This window comes from Oncorhynchus mykiss, chromosome 13, assembly GCF_013265735.2.
Source record: "Oncorhynchus mykiss isolate Arlee chromosome 13, USDA_OmykA_1.1, whole genome shotgun sequence".
Taxonomy (NCBI): Eukaryota; Metazoa; Chordata; class Actinopteri; order Salmoniformes; family Salmonidae; genus Oncorhynchus; species Oncorhynchus mykiss.
In genome coordinates this window covers 44,786,164-44,805,464 of record NC_048577.1, presented here as the reverse complement: position 1 = coordinate 44,805,464, position 19,301 = coordinate 44,786,164, and the positions used below count along the sequence as shown (strand labels likewise).

Sequence of the window (19,301 nt, the reverse complement as noted above, 5' to 3'; positions counted from 1 at the left end):
GCACCATGAAGACCAAGGAGCTATCCAAACAGGTCAGCGACAAAGTTGTGGAGATTCCGGGTTGGGTTATAAAAAAATATCAAACTTTCAACATCCCACGAAGCACCATTAAATCCATTATTAAAAAATTGAAAGAATATGGCACCACAACAAACCTGCCAAGAGAGGGCCGCCCACCAAAACTCACGGACCAGGCAAGGAGGGCATTAATCAGAGAGGCAACAAAGAGACCAAATATAACCCTGAAGGAGCTGCAAAGCTCCACCACAGAGAATCAAGTATCTGTCCATAGGACCACTTTCAGCAGTACACTCCACAGAGCTGGGCTTTACGGAAGAGTGGCCAGAAAAAAGCCTTTGCTAAAATAAAAAAACAAGCAAACACATTTGGTGTTCGCCAACGGGCATGTGGGAGACTCCCCAAACATATGAAAGAAGGTACTCTGGTTAGATGAGACTAAAATTGAGCTTTTTGCCATCAAGGGAAACAATGTCTGGCGCAAACCCAACACCACATATCACCCCGAGAACACCATCCCCACAGTGAAGCATGGTGGTGGCAGCATCATGCTGTGGGGGTGCTTTTCATCTGCAGGGACTGGGAAACTGGTCAGAATTGAAGGAATGATGGATGGTGCTAAATACAGGGAAATTCTTGAGGAAACCTGTGTCAGTAGTCCAGAGATTTGAGACTGGGATGGGGGTTCACCTTCCAGCAGGACAATGACCCTACGCATACTGCTAAAACAACACTTGAGTGGTTTAAGGTGAAACATTTAAAAATCTTGGAATGGCCTAGTCAAAGCCCAGACCTCAATCCAATTGAGAATCTGTGGTATGATTTAAAGATTGCTGTACACCAACAGAACCCCTCCAACTTGAAGGAGCTGGAGCAGTTTTGCTTTGAAGAATGGGCAAAAATCCCAGTGGCTAGATGTGCCAAGCTTATAGAGATATACCCCAAGAGACTTGCAGCTGTAATTGCTGGGGGGGTCTTATTTCTTGTTTGTTTCACAATAAAACATATTTATCTTCAAAGTGGTAGGCATGTTGTGTAAATCAAAAGATACAAACCCCCAAATAAATTTTAATTCCAGGTTGTAAGGCAACAAAATAGAAAAATGCCAAGGGGGTGAGTAATTTCGCAAGCCACTGTAGGAAGTGAAACAGACATGTCACACAAGTAGGTGTTCTAGGAGAGCAGGTAGCCTACAGTGGGTGGGCCAGGGAGGAAACCTGACTTGTTGGGCTGGCCAGAGCAAACAGGAAGTTGGCAAATACATCAGGTTGAACTGTGAGTATTGGAGCAAGAAGGGAGAGGTGTAAACAGGGAGATAGAGTACTTAGGAAAATAAGCATGTGTCTGCATGTTATGACACGGTGAGGCCCTCACATTGAGCTGATAAAGCACATTTTCTCAGGAGACAGATCAATGTGAGAGCTATGCATATCAGCACTTAGGCACAGGGAATTAATAAGACACTGGAATAATTGAAACCATTGGGCTAATTGCTGTGATACATTGTGTCTTGCTTTACGGCCACTAGATAAACACCCTTTGACAAAGTGAGATGGTATTTTTTAAATATGTCAACTGGAGGGAATGGTGTTTTCTATTTTAACTGCTAAACATAATTGATTTATGTACTTGTTCTGCTAGGCTAGCTACATGATCAGTTTTGCTCGGACTCGAGACACCTTCACTCCTCAGTTCTGTGTCATTTTGTCAACTTGAGCCATCTACTGTTCTTTTGTGGAACTTTTTCGAACAAATTATTTTTTTAATTCCAAAAAGCATGCTAAAGGTTTTCGAAACACACAACATAACGCCCACAAATGATCTCTACAATACCGCTCGCTCTGTTTTGAGCAACATACAGGCGAGCAAACAACAAAGACCGTACAGTATGAAGATAGGCAGAAACTGCTTCTCCAATATAATTTACCTGATCACGCTTGTAGGCGATGTCATGGCGACGTTGGCTAGCTGGTGCCGCGTCCAAGTGCTTGTCGGGACTCGGAAACTCGGAAATGTCCAACCTCCTAACTGGTTGTAGTTATACACGTGCCGCGTTCAACGAATGTTGGAAATATCGGAGTTTCCTAGTTCCAACTAGCACGTGACCGCGGCAACTGCTCATGCGCAAAAACACGTCATCGGGTGTAACGGTTGTCTCGCGCCAAGCTGCGCATGTGCAATAACAAAAAAACGTGTCAGTTTGTCACTTTCACGAGGTTGGAGTAATAACATGTTCAAATACTTAGTACATTGTCTCGAATCTAGGTTGTGCCTTAAGATTTCGATAAAATTAACAACCAAGGAAGAATTTGTCACTTCTCAAACACCAAACCCCGGCCTAGTCTGCTTCGCAAGCGTTCCGGAAGTCTCGCGATGTTGCGTGCGTCTCTGGGTTTAGAAACTCTGTGACAACAACAAATGAAATACTGTCATCTGTTGCCATGACAATGTTCTTAATACGGAGGCTCACCCGGATGGTTTATGGAGCTAAAACGCGAAAGTCAAGCTAGCTAACAGGAGGCCAAGGTTTGTTGACGTGAGCTAAAAACTAAAATCTTAAGTTTGAAGGTGAAAGTCTCGATTGCTAGTGTGCTAACTGCAGAGTATCGGTTAGACAAACCAAAATGAGTCTGGATAAAGCAAAGCTATGCGATTCGTTACTAAATTGGGTAAGTTTTACAAAGTTAAATATGATTGCCAAGTTGGGTAACTGGGATATCTTGCTAGCCAGACTGAGTCGTCATCCAAAGCGACCCCTCGCTAGCAGTGAAATGTGGCGAAATGAAATTAGGTGTTTTTACAATTAAATGTAGCTAGGCATTTTATCGTTAATAGTGCCTTGAACCAGTTCAAATAAAAAATAACATCATTAACTAGCTGTCACTGTCAAATAAAGCTAACTAGCTAGCTAAATTATTTTGATGGTCTACTGTCGACATCAGAAATGTACTTGTTGGACAAGCTCAAGTTTCCAGCCAGCAACTGAGTTAGCCACCATCTTATGCAATCAGTACAAAAGTCTAGCCAAGCCCCAGTAAGCCAGTGTCACTCTCCTAGCTAGCCTCTGAGTACCATTGAGATGGCTGAGTTTTTCAACTATGTACCATGGAACAACAATATAGGTTGTTTAGGCTATATTAAAATTGGCTAGAAATGTGGAATGATCTCTTAACTTGCATTACAAACAACTTGCCAGCTAAGTAGCTAGCTGAGGTCTATCATTTAGTGGTTAGCAAACACTTTAGTTGTACAGTACATAAGTAGAATGGCTTTCCAGCACTTCTAGACGGTACAATCAATCAAATAAAAAAATTTAAAGACCGTTTTTTATCAACAGTTGTCACAAAGTGCTTAATAGATACCCATCCTAAAACAACAAACAATTTGCCCAACGTGTTGGCAGTAGCATTTGCATGGTTCCTCTTCTCGATCAGTTGATTTCTAATTGATTGTCATGTGAAGTAGAATAAATGATCACATTTTCATCTCATTTCTCATGTCCAACCCTTCCAGCTACAGACATTTCAGGTGCCCTCATGCACCAGTAAGCAGGACCTGACGAGCGGAGTGGCTATTGCACACGTTCTACACAGGATGTAAGGGCACAACATTTTTTTGTGTGTTTTGAGGTTGGTGGTGGGTTAACACAAGAGTAGACACCAGCTCAGCTTGGGAAAACTGGGAGATTTATGCCGCCTTCACATGCTAGTCGGAACTAGGAAACTCAGAAATGTCCGACTTGCTGATTCGATGAACGTGGCACGTGTATAACTGTAACCAGTTAGCACGTTGGACATTTCTGAATTTCCTAGTTCTGACTAGCATGTCAACGTGGCAAAAGGTCCTTACTTGCAGATCCCATTACCCTGTCACATTGGCAATTTGCAATAGTAAGAGATTTGTGGAGTCGTTCAATCCCAGTCATTTGCAATTCACAGACTGATTTGCTTATCAGTTGCACACTGACATTTTTGTTTTGGGCCTTTAACTACTTTGAATAGAGCCTGATTAGAGCAAATTCAATCATCTATTCAAAAGCCTTTTTGTAAAGTTAGAGGATGGGCTGTTAGTCTGTTTTTTATTTATATTCCTACGTTTGAAAAGGAATAGGTCTTTATTTCAGGGTCTGGCAGATTGTGCCCAGGTGGGATTTTGTGCAAGGGCCTGTCCATTTTAGGGTACTGTCTGTTCAAGCCAAATTACCTTCATACCTCATCTGCTGTAGTATTTGTGTGCCTTTCTGTCCACTCGCACACGCATAAATGTATCTGTTTTTGTGTCGAACTGGAAACATGCATTGCTTTTATCTAAAGGTTAGTTGAATTGGGTAATGGCAATTCTGTCTTTTTATATGATAACTCAAGCAAGTTTCCAATGATTGATTGCTTGTTGTGACATTCATTGAGTGTCACATATTAGAGTTTCCAGTTTAGAAATACTCTGCCCTGTGGCTTCCTGTGTATTGTATGTCCCTAGAATGTCTTGTTAAGTGTTTCATCTCATTAACAGAGACCCCTCCTGGTTTAATGAGGCATGGCTGAGCAGGATCAAGGAGGAGAGTGAGGCCAACTGGCGCCTCAAGGTGCAGTATGAGACAGAAGGATATGACACAGTGCCTCTAGGTTGTCACCTAGGCAACCTAGAGTGACCACTGGCCTCACTGTTTATAGATGGTGTATTTTCACCAAGGCAAAGATGCATGTATTCTCCAGCTCAGATTTATTTAATTTTCCTCCAGGTCAGCAACCTGAAGAAGATTCTTCAGAGCATGCTTGAGTATTACCATGATGTGAGTAAAGGCTTTTCTTCATTAAAGATCAGAAGGAAGGGATGGATGGTATATGCATGTTTCCTGCATTTCTTTTAAGAGCTCAATCTCCTCCAGTTGTTCCTCAGTGTTTGTACATGTCTTAGTCCATTTGAAATGTCATTGCTCAATGCATACAGTTGAAGTCGGAAGTTTACATACACTTAGGTTGGAGCCATTAACTTGTTTTTCAACCACTCCACACATTTCTTTTAAACAAACTATAGTTTTGGCAAGTCGGTTAGGACATCTACTTTGCATGACACAAGTCATTTTTCCAACAATTATTTACAGACAGATTATTTCACTTTTAATTCACTGTATCACAATTCCAGTGGGTCAGAAGTTTACATGCACTAAGTTGACTGTGCCTTTAAACAGCTTGGAAAATTCCAGAAAATGATGTCTTGGCTTTAGAAGCTTCTGATAGGATAATTGACGTAATTTGAGTCAATTGGAGGTGTACCCGTGGATGTATTTCAAGACCTGCCTTCAAACTCAGTGCCTCTTTCAAACATCATGGGAAAATAAAAAGAAATCAGCCACAATTGTAGACCTCCAAGTCTGGTTCATCCTTGGGAGCAATTTCCAAACGCCTGAAGGTACCACGTTCATCTGTACAAACAATACTACACAAGTATAAACACCATGGGACCACACAGCCGTCATACCCCTCAGGAAGGAGACAAGTTCTGTCTCCTAGAGATGAACGTACTTTGGTGCGAGAAGTGCAAATCAATCCCAGAACAACAGCAAAGGACCTTGTGAAAATGCTGGAGAAAACAGGTACAAAGTATCTATATCCAAAGTAAAACGAGTCCTATATCGACACAACCTGAAAGGCCACTCGGCAAGGAAGAAGCCACTGCTCCAAAACCGCCATTAAAAAAGCCAGACTACGGTTCGCAACTGCACATGGGGACAAAGAGTGTACTTTTTCGAGAAATTTCCTATGGTCTGATGAAACAAAAATATTCCTGTTTGGCCACAATGACCATCGTTATGTTTGGAGAAAAAAGGGGGAGGCTTGCAAGCTGAAGAACACCATCCCAACCGTGAAGCATGGGGGTGGCAGCATCATGTTGTGGGGGTGCTTTGCTGCAGGAGGGACTGGTGCACTTCACAAAATAGATGGCATCATGAGGCAGGAAAATTATGTGGATATATTGAAGCAACATCTCAAGACAGTCAGGAAGTTAAAGCTTGGTCGCAAATGGGTCTTCCAAATGGACAATGACCCCAAGCATGCTTCCAAAGTTGTGGCAAAATGGCTTAAGGACAACAAAGTCAAGGTATTTGAGTGGGCAACACAAAGCCCCGACCTCAATCTTATAGAACATTTGTGGGCAGAACTGAAAAAGTGTGTGCGCAAGGAGGCCTACAAACCTGACTCAGTTATACCAGCTCTGTCAAGAGGAGTAGGTCAAAATTCACCCAACTTATTGTGGAAGGCTACCCAAAACTTTGACCCATGTTAAACAATTTAAAGGCAATGCTACCAAATACTAATTGAGTGTATGTAAACTTCTGACCCACTGGGAATGTGATGAAAGGTATAAAAGCTGAAATAAACCATTCTCTCTACTATTATTCTGACATTTCACATTCTTAAAATAAAGTGATGATCCTAACTGATCCAAAACAGGGAATTTTTACTGGGATTAAATGTCAGGAATTGTGAAACTGAGTTTAAATTAACTTGGCTAAAAGTGTATGTAAACTTCTGACTTCAGCTGTGTATTTTCTCACAATCCCCCATTTTCGCCATCCCTCCATGAACAGGTGCTTGGCCACCAGGTAGCAGACGAGCACCTGCCAGACATCAATCTGATTGGGGAGTTTGGAGATGTGACTGAACTTGGAAAGCTGGTGCAGTTGGTGCTTGGCTGTGCTGTCAGCTGTGAGAAGAAGCAAGGTGAGCTAGCTGGGCTAGAGGAGGCCATGCTGGGTAACAGGAAGTCACCTATGGAGAAAATGCAGGATTAATGCAATGACCTGATTATCACGAGTTGATAAACTGCACATTCACTGGTTCATTCCTACAAAGCCTAAACCATGTACTGTATACAGATTATGATAAAACAGGGTTTTAAAAGACAATGTGATCTTCAGATGAACAAGCTAGTGGGTTTGATGTGAATGCAGGATAAACTGTTGCACTGTGTGTAAAGCAGTGTGCTTGAAGTGTTTGAGTGTCTGGCTGTCAGATGTGGATGTGATATTCAGTGGACGACGACTCCATGTTTTTGTTTTTTTCATAGAGCACATCCAGCAGATAATGACCCTGGAGGAGTCTGTCCAGCATGTTGTCATGACAGCCATACAGGAGGTGAGATCAGTATTTTGGATATTATCCTCTTTGTCCTCTTGTGAGATTGCACCTACAAGCACAATTCTTTGCTCCCTGAAACCTTTATCTATTTAACACCAATATACACTATAAAACAGGCAATAGCTCACTTGTCCTGATTACCTCTATATTGACAATGGGTTTCACCATGTGATCTGTCTTTCTGGAGTTTGAACCAGCAATTGAATCTGTTGTTGTGGTGTAGCTCCTGGCTAAAGAGACAACTGTTCCAGGAAGTCCTGAGACCTACGGGGACTTTGACTACCAGGTGGGACCTGCTCTCTTCTTACTCTGCTTCTCTGATTAGTTTTGAACTTTCACTCCCCTGCAAGTTGTTTTTATCGCTATTATTCCATTGCTGTCTCATTTACTTGTCTTTCATGGTATCTCTCTCGTTCTCTACCTCCCACTGTGCTGTCTATAACCTCCCTTGTGCCTCTTTCCGTGTCTGCAGTCCAGGAAGTATTATTTTCTCAGTGAGGAGGTGGACGCGAAGGAGGATCTGGGCCAGCGCTGTCGGGACCTGGAGCACCAGGTGGGCAGAGAGGACTGTTTGTTAGTTAGCATGTTGAGTGTGTATCTGCAGCTCTTTGCCATGAGTGAAGTGACCCTATTTATTCGCTTGGCTGAGGATTGTTGTCCAGTCTGACTGATTCCCCCTGATGGTTTGTTGTGTAAATGGTACATAGAGAGTGATAGAGGACTCTTCTTTGTATCTGTCCCATTATGGCTTCTGTGAGTGCACGGGCAACGCCATTGAGGCCATCTCCATCTTGATCAGTGTAGGCTGGTGGGAGGTGCTATAGGAGGACAGGCTCATTGTAATGACTGTTATGGAATTAAAGGAACGGCGTCAAACGTGGTTTCCATAAGTTTGATACCGTTCTATTTATTCCATTCCAGCCATTACAACGAGCCTGTCCTCCTATAGCACCTCCCACCAGCCTCCACTCATTTTGAAGTAGTACATTTTCTTCTATTACTTCTGAGTTGGTAAACAAACTAAAAGGGTGCATACTGCCACCTGGAGTGTGTTGTATACAGGTATAAAGCCAAGGTTGGCGATGCACCTGCAATTATGGAATGTTTGCTCACAAATAATTTATTGGCTGATCCTTCCTGATGTCCTGGATGGAATTTTGTGATCTTTCCTTAACCAATAGGAAGCCCCACCCAGTTGACTACTTCAAAATGGTGAACGTTTTCAATGGCGCTGCACATGCTAAAATTGGCTTTTGGGTACTAGAAATCCTCTATTATTCTCTATGAAACAGTGCTAACTGTGCTGCTAATGCTGCCTCTGATTAGGCAATGTCATTGGGTACAAAGACTTAGGTCATTGATCCCCAATAATTACATTGTATAGTATTTAGGATTAGAAGGCAATTACCACTGTTATGTATTCAGCATATTTCTTAGTATGTAAACATTCAACACATTAAGAAATTCTCAGTTTATGTAGTTCTTTACTTTCTCCCTGGTATGATGCTAAAGCAAGCCATTTGTCCTTAAAGTTCAGTGTAGAGTTTTGCTGTGCTCAAACTGGAAAGATGTCCAACAGGTAAGTAATAGACACCCCCTTTTAATATTGGCATGCCTGCTTGCCTAACCCACAAACATATTCAGGGTGGACGTACCCTAAACCACCAACCAACATTCTTGTCCATGATAACCCCAAGGATAGTTCATCTTTCATCAAGCCTCAAAAGCTTGAATCCTTAATCAACATCCCTTTCTGAGCTCACTCTCCAGTCTCCCCACTTTGTAACTGTTAGTCAGACTGACTCAGACACCTGTTTTTCTATTCACCTCCTTGAGGGGTAATGCTAACAACTGCTCCATTGAGAAAGTGGCCCACCCGACTGAGAACATAGCAGACCAGCTGACTAACTGCTTTGATGTTTGTGCATGTGAAGTTACCACCAACCCTCTTGTTTTGCAAGCATTGTACAGTGTATGTTGCTGGATATGTGAGTGTGGCTCTTTTTTTCTTTAGCACTTGTGGAGTGTCTTATTTGTGTTCAGCATTTTCATGAGTAAATTTGTTTTTTGGCGGTGTTCTGCGTTTTGAAGTGTGTGTCCTTTTTCTGTGCTCAGCACTTTCTATGACTCAATGTGTAACTGTTTGTTAATTTGTCTCTAGGTCTCCTCCCTCTCTAGCCTTTGTTACATGCCACTCTGTCTGGTTCTCTCTCTGCCTCTCCACCCCTGACTCTGTCTGTCTGTGTGTGTGTGTTTGGGCCTCAGTTGGCAGCCGTCCTGGAGGAGAAGTCGTCCCTGCAGGTGGAGACACAGTCCCTGAGGGAGAAGCTCAGCCTCAGTAACCCACAGGATGCTTCTACCACCATCACTGGCAAGAAGCTGCTGCTGCTGCAGAGCCAGATGGAGCAGCTACAGGAGGAGAACTACAGGTCAGAGTCATATCCTCAACACAGACTTCCAAACTAAATGCATTCTACTCTGTGTCTACTCTTTTGATACAATTAATTTATAATTTTCTGTTTGCCCCCTGTTTGTGACAGACTAGAGAACAGCCGAGATGACATGCGTGTGCGAGGGGAGATTCTGGAGCGTGACGTTTTGGACCTCACTCACCGTAACGATGAACTGACCAGCCTCGCCCAGGAGGCCCAGACTCTCAAAGATGAGATGGACATCCTCCGGTGAGAGCAGCCTCTGTAGTATGTGTCCTATCCTTCTCTCCTTTCTTTCCTGCCCCGTCCTCAAAACGCTTCCCCATCTCACCCTCTCCCCTCCCTCAGGCATTCGTCTGACCGGGTGAGCCGGCTGGAGGCACTGGTGGAGACATACAAGCGTAAGCTGGAGGACCTGGGGGACCTGCGCAGACAGGTGCGTCTGCTGGAGGAGCGCAACACTGTCTACATGCAGCGCACATGTGAGCTGGAGGAGGAGCTACGCAGGGCCAACTCAGTCCGCACGCAGCTGGACACCTACAAGAGACAGGTGGGCAGAGAGGGCTAGAGAATGGGGGAGGGTTAACAAAGGTGTGGAGATGGATGTGTGTATGACACATGATGGTATGAACTCTCTTCAGACCCTGAATGTGTTTGCCTCCCTGCTGTCAGGTCCATGAGCTTCACACCAAGCATTCGTCAGAGGCACTGAAGGCTGAGAAGTGGCAGTTTGAGTACAAGAACCTTCAGGATAAGTATGACGCCCTGCTTAAGGAGAAAGAGGTGAGAGAGGATGGCCGGGGACGACTCCTTTCCAGACTAAGATGTATTACTTAAAAGGGCATGATGTCAAAGTGGATATGGATTTAAAATCTCTGAAATTCTGAGGCAGTCACTTTGAACACTTCTAGTAGGATCAGATTGAGTGCAGTCTAACCCCCACGTTATCCCAATGTGTTTTCCAGCGTTTGATCTCAGAGCGAGACACACTGCGGGAAACCAATGATGAGCTCAGGTGTGCACAGGTCCAACAGAAGGGCCTCAGTCAACCAGGTGAGTCCAATGGACACAGCTAACATCCTGAACCTTCAGCCTCTGTTTTTCTAAATGACAAGATGGTAGAGTGGGGTTGTTTGACCTTTTGTGGCAGTTGATAAGATGACTGTTAAAACAAATGTGATATATTTTCCCCTGACATCTTGGCTCTCTCTCTCCCCTTCAGGTGGATTATGTGAGGACTCTGGCACAGTGGGAAACCTGGCCTCTGAGATGATGCCCACAGAGTTCAAGTATGTATGTGTGTGAAAGCTCAATCTGTTAGATAACACCTATCAATCAATATACATACAGTGGTGTCAGAATTCAATTGCTCATTTTCAACTGTAGGCTTGGGCGGTACCGGGGTATTTAGAAATGGGGTTTTTTCAACTACAATTCAGTTGAGCCAGTCACATGGTATATTTGTTTACTAAGAGCATGTGACTTCCACTGTCGAGCAGTGCTAGAGCTGATCAAGTTGCACTTGAAATTCACTACTAATGTTTGTCAGCTAAATATATCTCTATACGTTAACTATCTTAATGCCAAATACATTTTCTCCAGCTATGCATTTGGTTTGCTAACTTGCTAGCTATAGGTGGCTAGCTTGCAAGATCAAGCTTCTTGGTTACAGCAGAGACAATCAATCCCCTCCTATATTAAGTGTGAGTAGCCTTTTGAGTTGGTTCTAAAACTTTATGAGCTGGGTTCTGTCTTTGCTTTTCGTTTATGTTCGCTTGCGCTTGTTAGCATTTAGCTAACGTCCGCTATGGGAATTCGCTAGTACTTTGTTAGCATTTGTAAGTGTTTGAACATGAAATCATGCCCTTTGTGTGCACTGCCGTAAACCCGGTGTGGTTCAGGAATTATATGGAAATCTGGATCCGCCCAAACATAGTGTTCAGCTGTGATAAATGGCAAAGGTCTTATTCCTCAGCCACACTATTTTTAGAACCAGAATGTGCCATTGGCTCCATGAATAGAATGGCTCCCAGTCAGATGGCACCGCTGTTAAATTGGCTGAGGTGGCGTTGAATACTTCTGTTGGTGCATAGTGTACAGACCTGTGCCTCTCTGCCCCACTTCCCTGCCTTCTCTCTTTGACCTCATCCCTTCTGCTTCCTCCACAGGGAGACGGTGGTGCGTCTGCAGAGTGAGAACAAGATGCTGTGTGTCCAGGAGGAGAGCTACAGACAGAGACTGGTGGAGGTACAGGGTCAGCTGGAGGAGTCTCAACGCAGCCAGAACACCCTGGAGACACAAAACAGGTGTGTGTGTGTGTGTAGGCATGTGTAAAATAAAAGATATGTTCTATACAGTTTTAGTTATGCACATTGTGATTTGATTGTATGTATCAAGGTCAGTCAGTGACGATCTTAGTCACAGTATATATTGCCAGAGTTTCTGTTTTGAGTTTCACATTTGGCTAAACGGAGGAGCGATCTAGCTAAATGTCAGCTCACCCTCTGGTCTGTGTGTTGAGTTGTTGTGTGGGCCGGAGCGGAGGATGGACAGCAATGGGCCAGATTGTCCCCCGGCTGTCCGTACAGAGCATGTGTGTGTGTGCGTGTGTGTGTGTGTGTGTGTGTGGGGGCGGTTTTTCTGAGTGGATCGTGTGTGTGGCGTTGGGTCCAGAGTGTGGGAGGCAGGCAGCCATCTTTAGCAGCAGGAGGAGAGCATCCCGAGCTGTGGAGTATGGCTGAAGTGGCTCAGTCTTTCCCTAATGAACCACAACACACAGAGAGGGGAGTGGGTGGGCGGGACACCGCTAGAATGGACTAATGCAGCGGCTGATGTGACATTGTATGCATCGCCAGCCTCTCCCACTCATCAAAACCAGCTTAATCAAATTTCCTCATTCTTTCTTCCTTTCCCCTTCTCTCCCTCTTACTTTTCTTATTTGTTCTGTCTCTCTCCTCCTTCCAGGTTGAACCAGCAGCAGATCTCTGAGCTGCGGTCCCAGGTGGAGGATCTCCAGAAGGCTCTACAGGAGCAGGGCAGCAAGGCAGAGGATGTGAGTGGAGAGACCCTCCTCCTCTAACATCCTCTTACTCCTGTTACCTTGTCCATACCAATCACTGAGTGGACCCAGTCTTCTCCAATCAGAGACAGTATACTGAAAATGTATAGGAATCAGGAATGGAAAGGACCAATCTCTCTTAATCGGTTGACCATCTATGGGTCTTAGTTCAAATGTTTGTTTTTTGTTATTTGTTATTTTGTAGTCATTATAACTGGAAAGAGACCTAGACCTCAGTATAGTCCTTGAGGACTGTTGTAGATTGTATCCTTCTCTCCCCTCTGTTGACTGCCTGCTTGTGACTGCTCTCTGAGATTTTGAGTGCGAACTTTAACCCTTGTTTGCTGTGTTGATTCACCATTAACGCCTACCTCTGTCTCTCCGCCTGCCCCCACCGCCCGACATTCGGCCAATCAGGCCATCGTAAGTACGGCCCATCCCTGCCTGGGCTCTGATTTGACTTTGACTACTTCAGTTGTGTATTATGCTTATTATTTGTGTCTCTGTCTGACAGAAGTCTGTTTCTCAGTAGTTTGAGTGTTGACTGACTTTCTTCCTCCCTGTTCAGTCCTCCCTGCTGAAGAAGAAGCTTGAGGAGCACCTGTGAGTACTATTATCACTGATGCTTGCACACTGCACCTGTGAAGGGAGTATTATTACCGCTCTGTAGATTCTTGCACGTCCGGCTCCTCCATGCTTTTCCTCTGTCCTCGTCCCAGGGAGAAGCTCCATGAGGCCCACTCAGACCTGCAGAAGAAGAGAGAGGTCATTGATGACCTGGAGCCCAAAGCGGACGGCAACAGTAAGCAGCCTCTTATTTCCTGCCCTTGGGAGCAGTGCTATCAAATAGTATCAATCTAAGAGAACTTTCAAGCTCTGAAAATGCCGTTAATATTTCCTCTTCAACCTCCCTCCTGTCAGTGGCGAAGAAGATCGATGAGCTGCAGGAGATCCTGAAGAAGAAGGATGAGGACATGAAGCTGATGGAGGAACGCTACAAGCGCTATGTGGAGAAGGCCAGGACGGTCAGTCAACACTGCCTGACACTAAACTCATCCATACAGCGCCACGGTGCTTGGCCGCTGCCTTAAATCTGAGTTGCAGATATCGTCAAAGATTGTCATGCACATCGTGACATAGTTGAGAATTTCCGCAACAAGTATGTTTGTGTTCATTGTGCAGGTGATCAAGACTCTGGACCCCAAGCAGCCACCTCTGACTGTGTCTCCTGATGTTCAGGCCCTCAAGAACCAGTTGACTGAGAGAGACCGGAAGATCCAGCACCTGGAGGTAAGAGCCACTCTACATTGACTGACGAGATGCAGATGAGTGGTGCATTGTCTGACCCTCCATATGCATGAACAACTCCTCTGTGTGCAGCATGACTATGAGAAGAGCAGGTCCAGACATGAGCAGGAGGAGAAACTCATCATAAGTGCCTGGTACAATATGGTGAGTGAGCAAACCTCTCTGTATCTGTCTAATCTACATACAGTGCCTTGCGAAAGTATTCGGCCCCCTTGAACTTTGCGACCTTTTGCCACATTTCAGGCTTCAAACATAAAGATATAAAACTGTATTTTTTTGTAAAGAATCAACAACAAGTGGGACACAATCATGAAGTGGAACGACATTTATTGGATATTTCAAACTTTTTTAACAAATCAAAAACTGAAAAATTGGGTGTGCAAAATTATTCAGCCCCCTTAAGTTAACTTTGTAGCGCCACCTTTTGCTGCGATTACAGCTGTAAGTCGCTTGGGGTATGTCTCTATCAGTTTTGCACATCGAGAGACTGAAAATTTTTCCCATTCCTCCATGCAAAACAGCTTGAGATCAGTGAGGTTGGATGGAGAGCATTTGTGAACAGCAGTTTTCAGTTCTTTCCACAGATTCTCGATTGGATTCAGGTCTGGACTTTGACTTGGCCATTCTAACACCTGGATATGTTTATTTTTGAACCATTCCATTGTAGATTTTGCTTTATGTTTTGGATCATTGTCTTGTTGGAAGACAAATCTCCGTCCCAGTCTCAGGTCTTTTGCAGACTCCATCAGGTTTTCTTCCAGAATGGTCCTGTATTTGGCTCCATCCATCTTCCCATCAATTTTAACCATCTTCCCTGTCCCTGCTGAAGAAAAGCAGGCCCAACCATGATGCTGCCACCACCATGTTTGACAGTGGGGATGGTGTGTTCAGCTGTGTTGCTTTTACGCCAAACATAACGTTTTGCATTGTTGCCAAAAAGTTCAATTTTGGTTTCATCTGACCAGAGCACCTTCTTCCACATGTTTGGTGTGTCTCCCAGGTGGCTTGTGGCAAACTTTAAACAACACTTTTTATGGATATCTTTAAGAAATGGCTTTCTTCTTGCCACTCTTCCATAAAGGCCAGATTTGTGCAATATACGACTGATTGTTGTCCTATGCACAGAGTCTCCCACCTCAGCTGTAGATCTCTGCAGTTCATCCAGAGTGATCATGGGCCTCTTGGCTGCATCTCTGATCAGTCTTCTCCTTGTATGAGCTGAAAGTTGAGGGACGGCCAGGTCTTGGTAGATTTGCAGTGGTCTGATACTCTTTCCATTTCAATATTATCGCTTGCACAGTGCTCCTTGGGATGTTTAAATCTTGGGAAATCTTTTTGTATCCAAATCCCGCTTTAAACTTCTTCACAACAGTATCTCGGACCTGCCTGGTGTGTTCCTTGTTCTTCATGATGCTCTCTGCGCTTTTAACGGACCTCTGAGACTATCACAGTGCAGGTGCATTTATACGGAGACTTGATTACACACAGGTGGATTGTATTTATCATCATTAGTCATTTAGGTCAACATTGGATCATTCAGAGATCCTCACTGAACTTCTGGAGAGAGTTTGCTGCACTGAAAGTAAAGGGGCTGAATATTTTTGCACGCCCAATTTTTCAGTTTTTGATTTGTTAAAAAAGTTTGAAATATCCAATAAATGTCGTTCCACTTCATGATTGTGTACCACTTGTTGTTGATTCTTCACAAAAAAATACAGTTTTATTTCTTTATGTTTGAAGCCTGAAATGTGGCAAAAGGTCGCAAAGTTCAAGGGGGCCGAATACTTTCGCAAGGCACTGTAGTATTAGAGCAGTTGGCATGATAGGTACTGCAATGACTTGTATAATGGTCTTGTTTTTTTTGTTAGTAAGACATTTACCTGTCTTATGGCTCTATTTCCCTCTCTCCCTCCCCAGGGTATGGCCCTGCATCAGAAGGTGGTGGGAGAGCGGTCGGGTCCGTCCAACCAGGCCCAGTCCTTTTTGGCCCAGCAGAGGCAGTCCACCCACGCCAGGAGAGGCCTCGCAGCCCGCCACCAGCCCAGATAAGACACATCAACTCTGGGGGAGGATGTGGAGATTATCGATATCTTAGTGTTCACTACTTCCGTACCCCTACTCTCACTGCTCTGATGCCTTTACTTCTCCTCTTGGTGTTTTGTGAAGATTGCTGCTGCCCTCTGCTGGGCATCTCTGTTACAGGATTTTCTGGAGCGTCAGCGATGCAGAGCTACTTACTGCACCTTCAAGTGCATTCAATGCTGCCAAGACTCATTTGAACAAAGATGAGAGAAATGGGTCTAAATGAGAGCTGGAATGAAGGAACATGAAGTGGATAGAAATAAGCTGTGTGACTAATCCTTTGTCATGGAATTCTTAGACAATGTTTCTCATTCAGTCCCTCCATTTCTTTCAAGCCCTATTTTTAGCTATAATGTATTTTATGTTTTCTTAAGGTTTAGATTAGGACATTATGAGAATCAATGCTTTGGAAGGCCACAATGATGACCGAGATGGAAAGGGATGATTTCTGCTGTCAATAGGGCAGGGGTCTTTACCTTCCCCCTACTACTACTTCTATATATTTTCACCCTTTATTATCCAGCCCACTGCCAGGCTAAATAGATATTATCCTCTTACTCTGACATGGAAACACTAAGAGACACCTATGGGTTGAGATCATGGTGAATTTGTGTGATTTTTCTATTCATTTGTGCCCAAGTCATTTGGAGATTCTGGCTTGTGCTGTGTCTCTGACACTTAAATGTACACGGTGAGAGAAACTGGTGAAGCGCTAGAACGGGTGTCATCCGGATCCAGATATTTTGCAGGGGAGGGGGGGGGGGCTGGCTAACTCGATATACTTTTACAATGACGAAAATCAAGTTTGAAACTAGAAATGCGAATGGACCTACATTCATACAGTTTATTGACTGTGTCCAGCTCACTAATAATCATCTAAATGACAGTCGGGAGCATCACTTTTTGCCCATTTTGATGGCGAGGAAATGTTGTTGAAGACTGAATGTGGCCCCCGGGGCAAAATGAGTTTGGCACCCCTCATCTCGAAGAGCTCAATGTCTTTGATATGAGAGGAACACATTTTCTCTGCACACACAGTCATGACCTCTCTTGTTTCTGTGAATGTGTTTTTAGACTTTTCTTTCAAGCTGTATCATCTATTTGTTTTCTCCTTTTGTGATGAGTAGTTTTGTTATAGTTTGAAGAGCAGGAAGAATAGCTTTCTAACCTCAGTGTTTTATGTAGTTGTGTTAGTCTGTATAATAATGTTCAGCAAGGGTACACAGTGTAAAGAAAAGCACTTCCTCCCTTTTGATAATGGTTCATTTCCTTGTGAAAGACTAGAAAAATGTCCCGGACTCTGTTTAACCTATCTACTTTTGTATCAAATTCCTGTTAGGAGTATGGTGTTCACATGTAATGGCAGGCACTCTGAAAGACTAGCAGATATGGGTCCTCTTCTGTCAGGACCATTTGACTGGTAGTATTCACACAGACTATTGAACAAGCTTTTCTTTCAAGCTGTAATATGGGAATTTACTCTATGAATGATTGACTAGACTTCCTTATGGACTACATTTAGTTCTTTTCACTTGAATTTATCCCCTCTAAAGAGTGAAACAGGGTGTTTTAAGAGTTATGATTGGTTGCACACACCACTTTAGACTGATTTGAATGTAGGAAACGCTGGTGCTTGTGAGAACCAGAGTGTGGGGGTATTGATTCACATAGTTAATTGATGTGGGGGGGGTGACTGGACTGGCCACACTGGAGGTTGTTACTGTGTAATCCGGGAGGGAAGTAAGGTTTCAAGATGGCAATGGTATGTAGCTTTTCTCTCATTCTCAGCAGAAGCAATCAACTATAGATGCTTCATTTCGCTGACACTGGAACGTACCTAGCTAATGAACAATGTGTACTCTTTTTGTCATATTTACAACTGAATTTATGTACATTTTTACCTATCATTTTCTCAAGATGAACCTGTGAAGGACAACACTATTGTTGAACACTACATCTATCTGATTACTTTGACAGTATCTGCGTAAACATGGAACTTCTCTTTGGTAGCCAAACTGCTCTCTGTGACTTGTACCTAACCCTCTGTAAGTGTGTAACTATCTGTGCAATGTTATCTACCAGGCTATGAAACCACAACTGTGTGTACATTTAACTTCACTTAGTGTTTTACTCTTTAAGTAGATGTGTTTATTTGGTATTGAATCGGGAAGTCAGGCTTTTAATTTCAAAGTAGTAAATCAACATTCCAACTGAACTGCTATGTTCTAGCACAGATATGGCCTGTACAATTCAACCTGTCCTTTTTGTGACTGGAAATCCCTCAAATATATTGTCAATGTACTGTCCAATTGCAGTATAACTTGTTGACACTGTCCATTAGCAATATATTACAATTTACATTTACCATCACAAATTGAACATGCAGTTAAAGGACTTAAACTCTACTGAACAAAAATATAAACGCAACATGTGAAGTGTTGGTTTCATGAGCTGAAATAAAAGATCCCATAAATGGTCTATACACACACAAAGCATATCTCTCTCATGTTGTGCACAAATTTGTTTGTGTTTTTGTTAGTAAATATTTCTTCTTTGCCAAGACAATCCATCTACCTGACAGGTGTGGCATATCAAGAAGCAGATTAAAGTGCATGATCATTACAAAGGTGCACCTTGTCCTGGGGACAAGAAAAGGCAACTAAAATGTACAGTTTTGTGACAACACAATGCCATAGCTGTCTCAAGTTGAGGGAATGTGCAATTTGGCATGCTTACTGCAGGAATGTCCTACAGAGCTGTTGCCAGAGAATTGAATGTTCATTTTTCGACCAATGTTGTTTTAGAGAATTTGGCAGTATGTTCAACAGGCCTCACAACCGGTGTCATGTGGGTGAGCGGTTTACTGATGTCAATGTTGTGAACAGAGTTCCCTGTGGTGGGGATATGGTATGGGCAGGCATAAGCTATGGACCATGAACACAATTGCATTTTATCGATGGCAATTTGAATGCACAGAGATACCATGACGAGATCCTGAGGCCCATTGTCGTGCCATTCATCCACCGCCATCACCTCATGTTTCAGCATGATAATGCACAGCCCCACGTTGCAAGGATCTGTACACAATTCCTGGAAGCTGAACATGTCCCAGTTCTTCCATGGCCTGCATACTCACCAAACATGTAACCCATTGAGCATGTTTGGATGCTCTGGATCGATGTGTACGACAGCGTGTTCCAGTTCCCGCCAATATCCAGCGTTGTCATACATGTCCATTAGCAATATACAGTATGAGTCAAACAG

General features: G+C 43.6%; 1 protein-coding gene across 3 annotated transcripts; it reads left to right on the top strand.

Moving 5' to 3' along the window:
- Positions 1-2,237: 2,237 nt before the first annotated feature.
- Positions 2,238-18,530, top strand: hook2 (hook microtubule-tethering protein 2). Of its 3 annotated transcripts, none has more exons than XM_021558183.2 (23): positions 2,239-2,687; positions 3,532-3,614; positions 4,528-4,600; positions 4,757-4,807; positions 6,608-6,740; positions 7,087-7,154; positions 7,381-7,443; positions 7,630-7,710; positions 9,423-9,586; positions 9,698-9,838; positions 9,938-10,139; positions 10,262-10,372; positions 10,555-10,642; positions 10,812-10,878; positions 11,758-11,895; positions 12,554-12,641; positions 13,065-13,070; positions 13,216-13,250; positions 13,367-13,449; positions 13,569-13,672; positions 13,830-13,937; positions 14,028-14,099; positions 15,873-18,530. In XM_021558183.2, exons 1-23 carry the CDS (start codon positions 2,643-2,645, stop codon positions 16,002-16,004), a joined length of 2,136 nt encoding a protein of 711 aa, XP_021413858.2. In that variant the 5' UTR covers positions 2,239-2,642; the 3' UTR covers positions 16,005-18,530. The 3 variants fall into 3 exon arrangements, with proteins under 3 accessions (XP_021413859.2, XP_021413858.2, XP_021413860.2); XM_021558185.2 differs by having other exon boundaries at positions 2,242-2,544; XM_021558184.2 differs by lacking the exon at positions 13,065-13,070 and having other exon boundaries at positions 2,238-2,687.
- The last annotated feature ends 771 nt before the right edge of the window (positions 18,531-19,301 follow it).

Excerpts from the sequence above, each read along its gene's own strand:
- hook2 (XM_021558183.2), top strand. The coding sequence starts at position 2,643 with ATGAGTCTGGATAAAGCAAAGCTATGCGATTCGTTACTAAATTGG. Across the intron at positions 7,444-7,629 it reads ACGGGGACTTTGACTACCAG|TCCAGGAAGTATTATTTTCT; the intron begins GTGGGACCTGCT and ends CCGTGTCTGCAG. Across the intron at positions 13,450-13,568 it reads GCCCAAAGCGGACGGCAACA|TGGCGAAGAAGATCGATGAG; the intron begins GTAAGCAGCCTC and ends CCCTCCTGTCAG.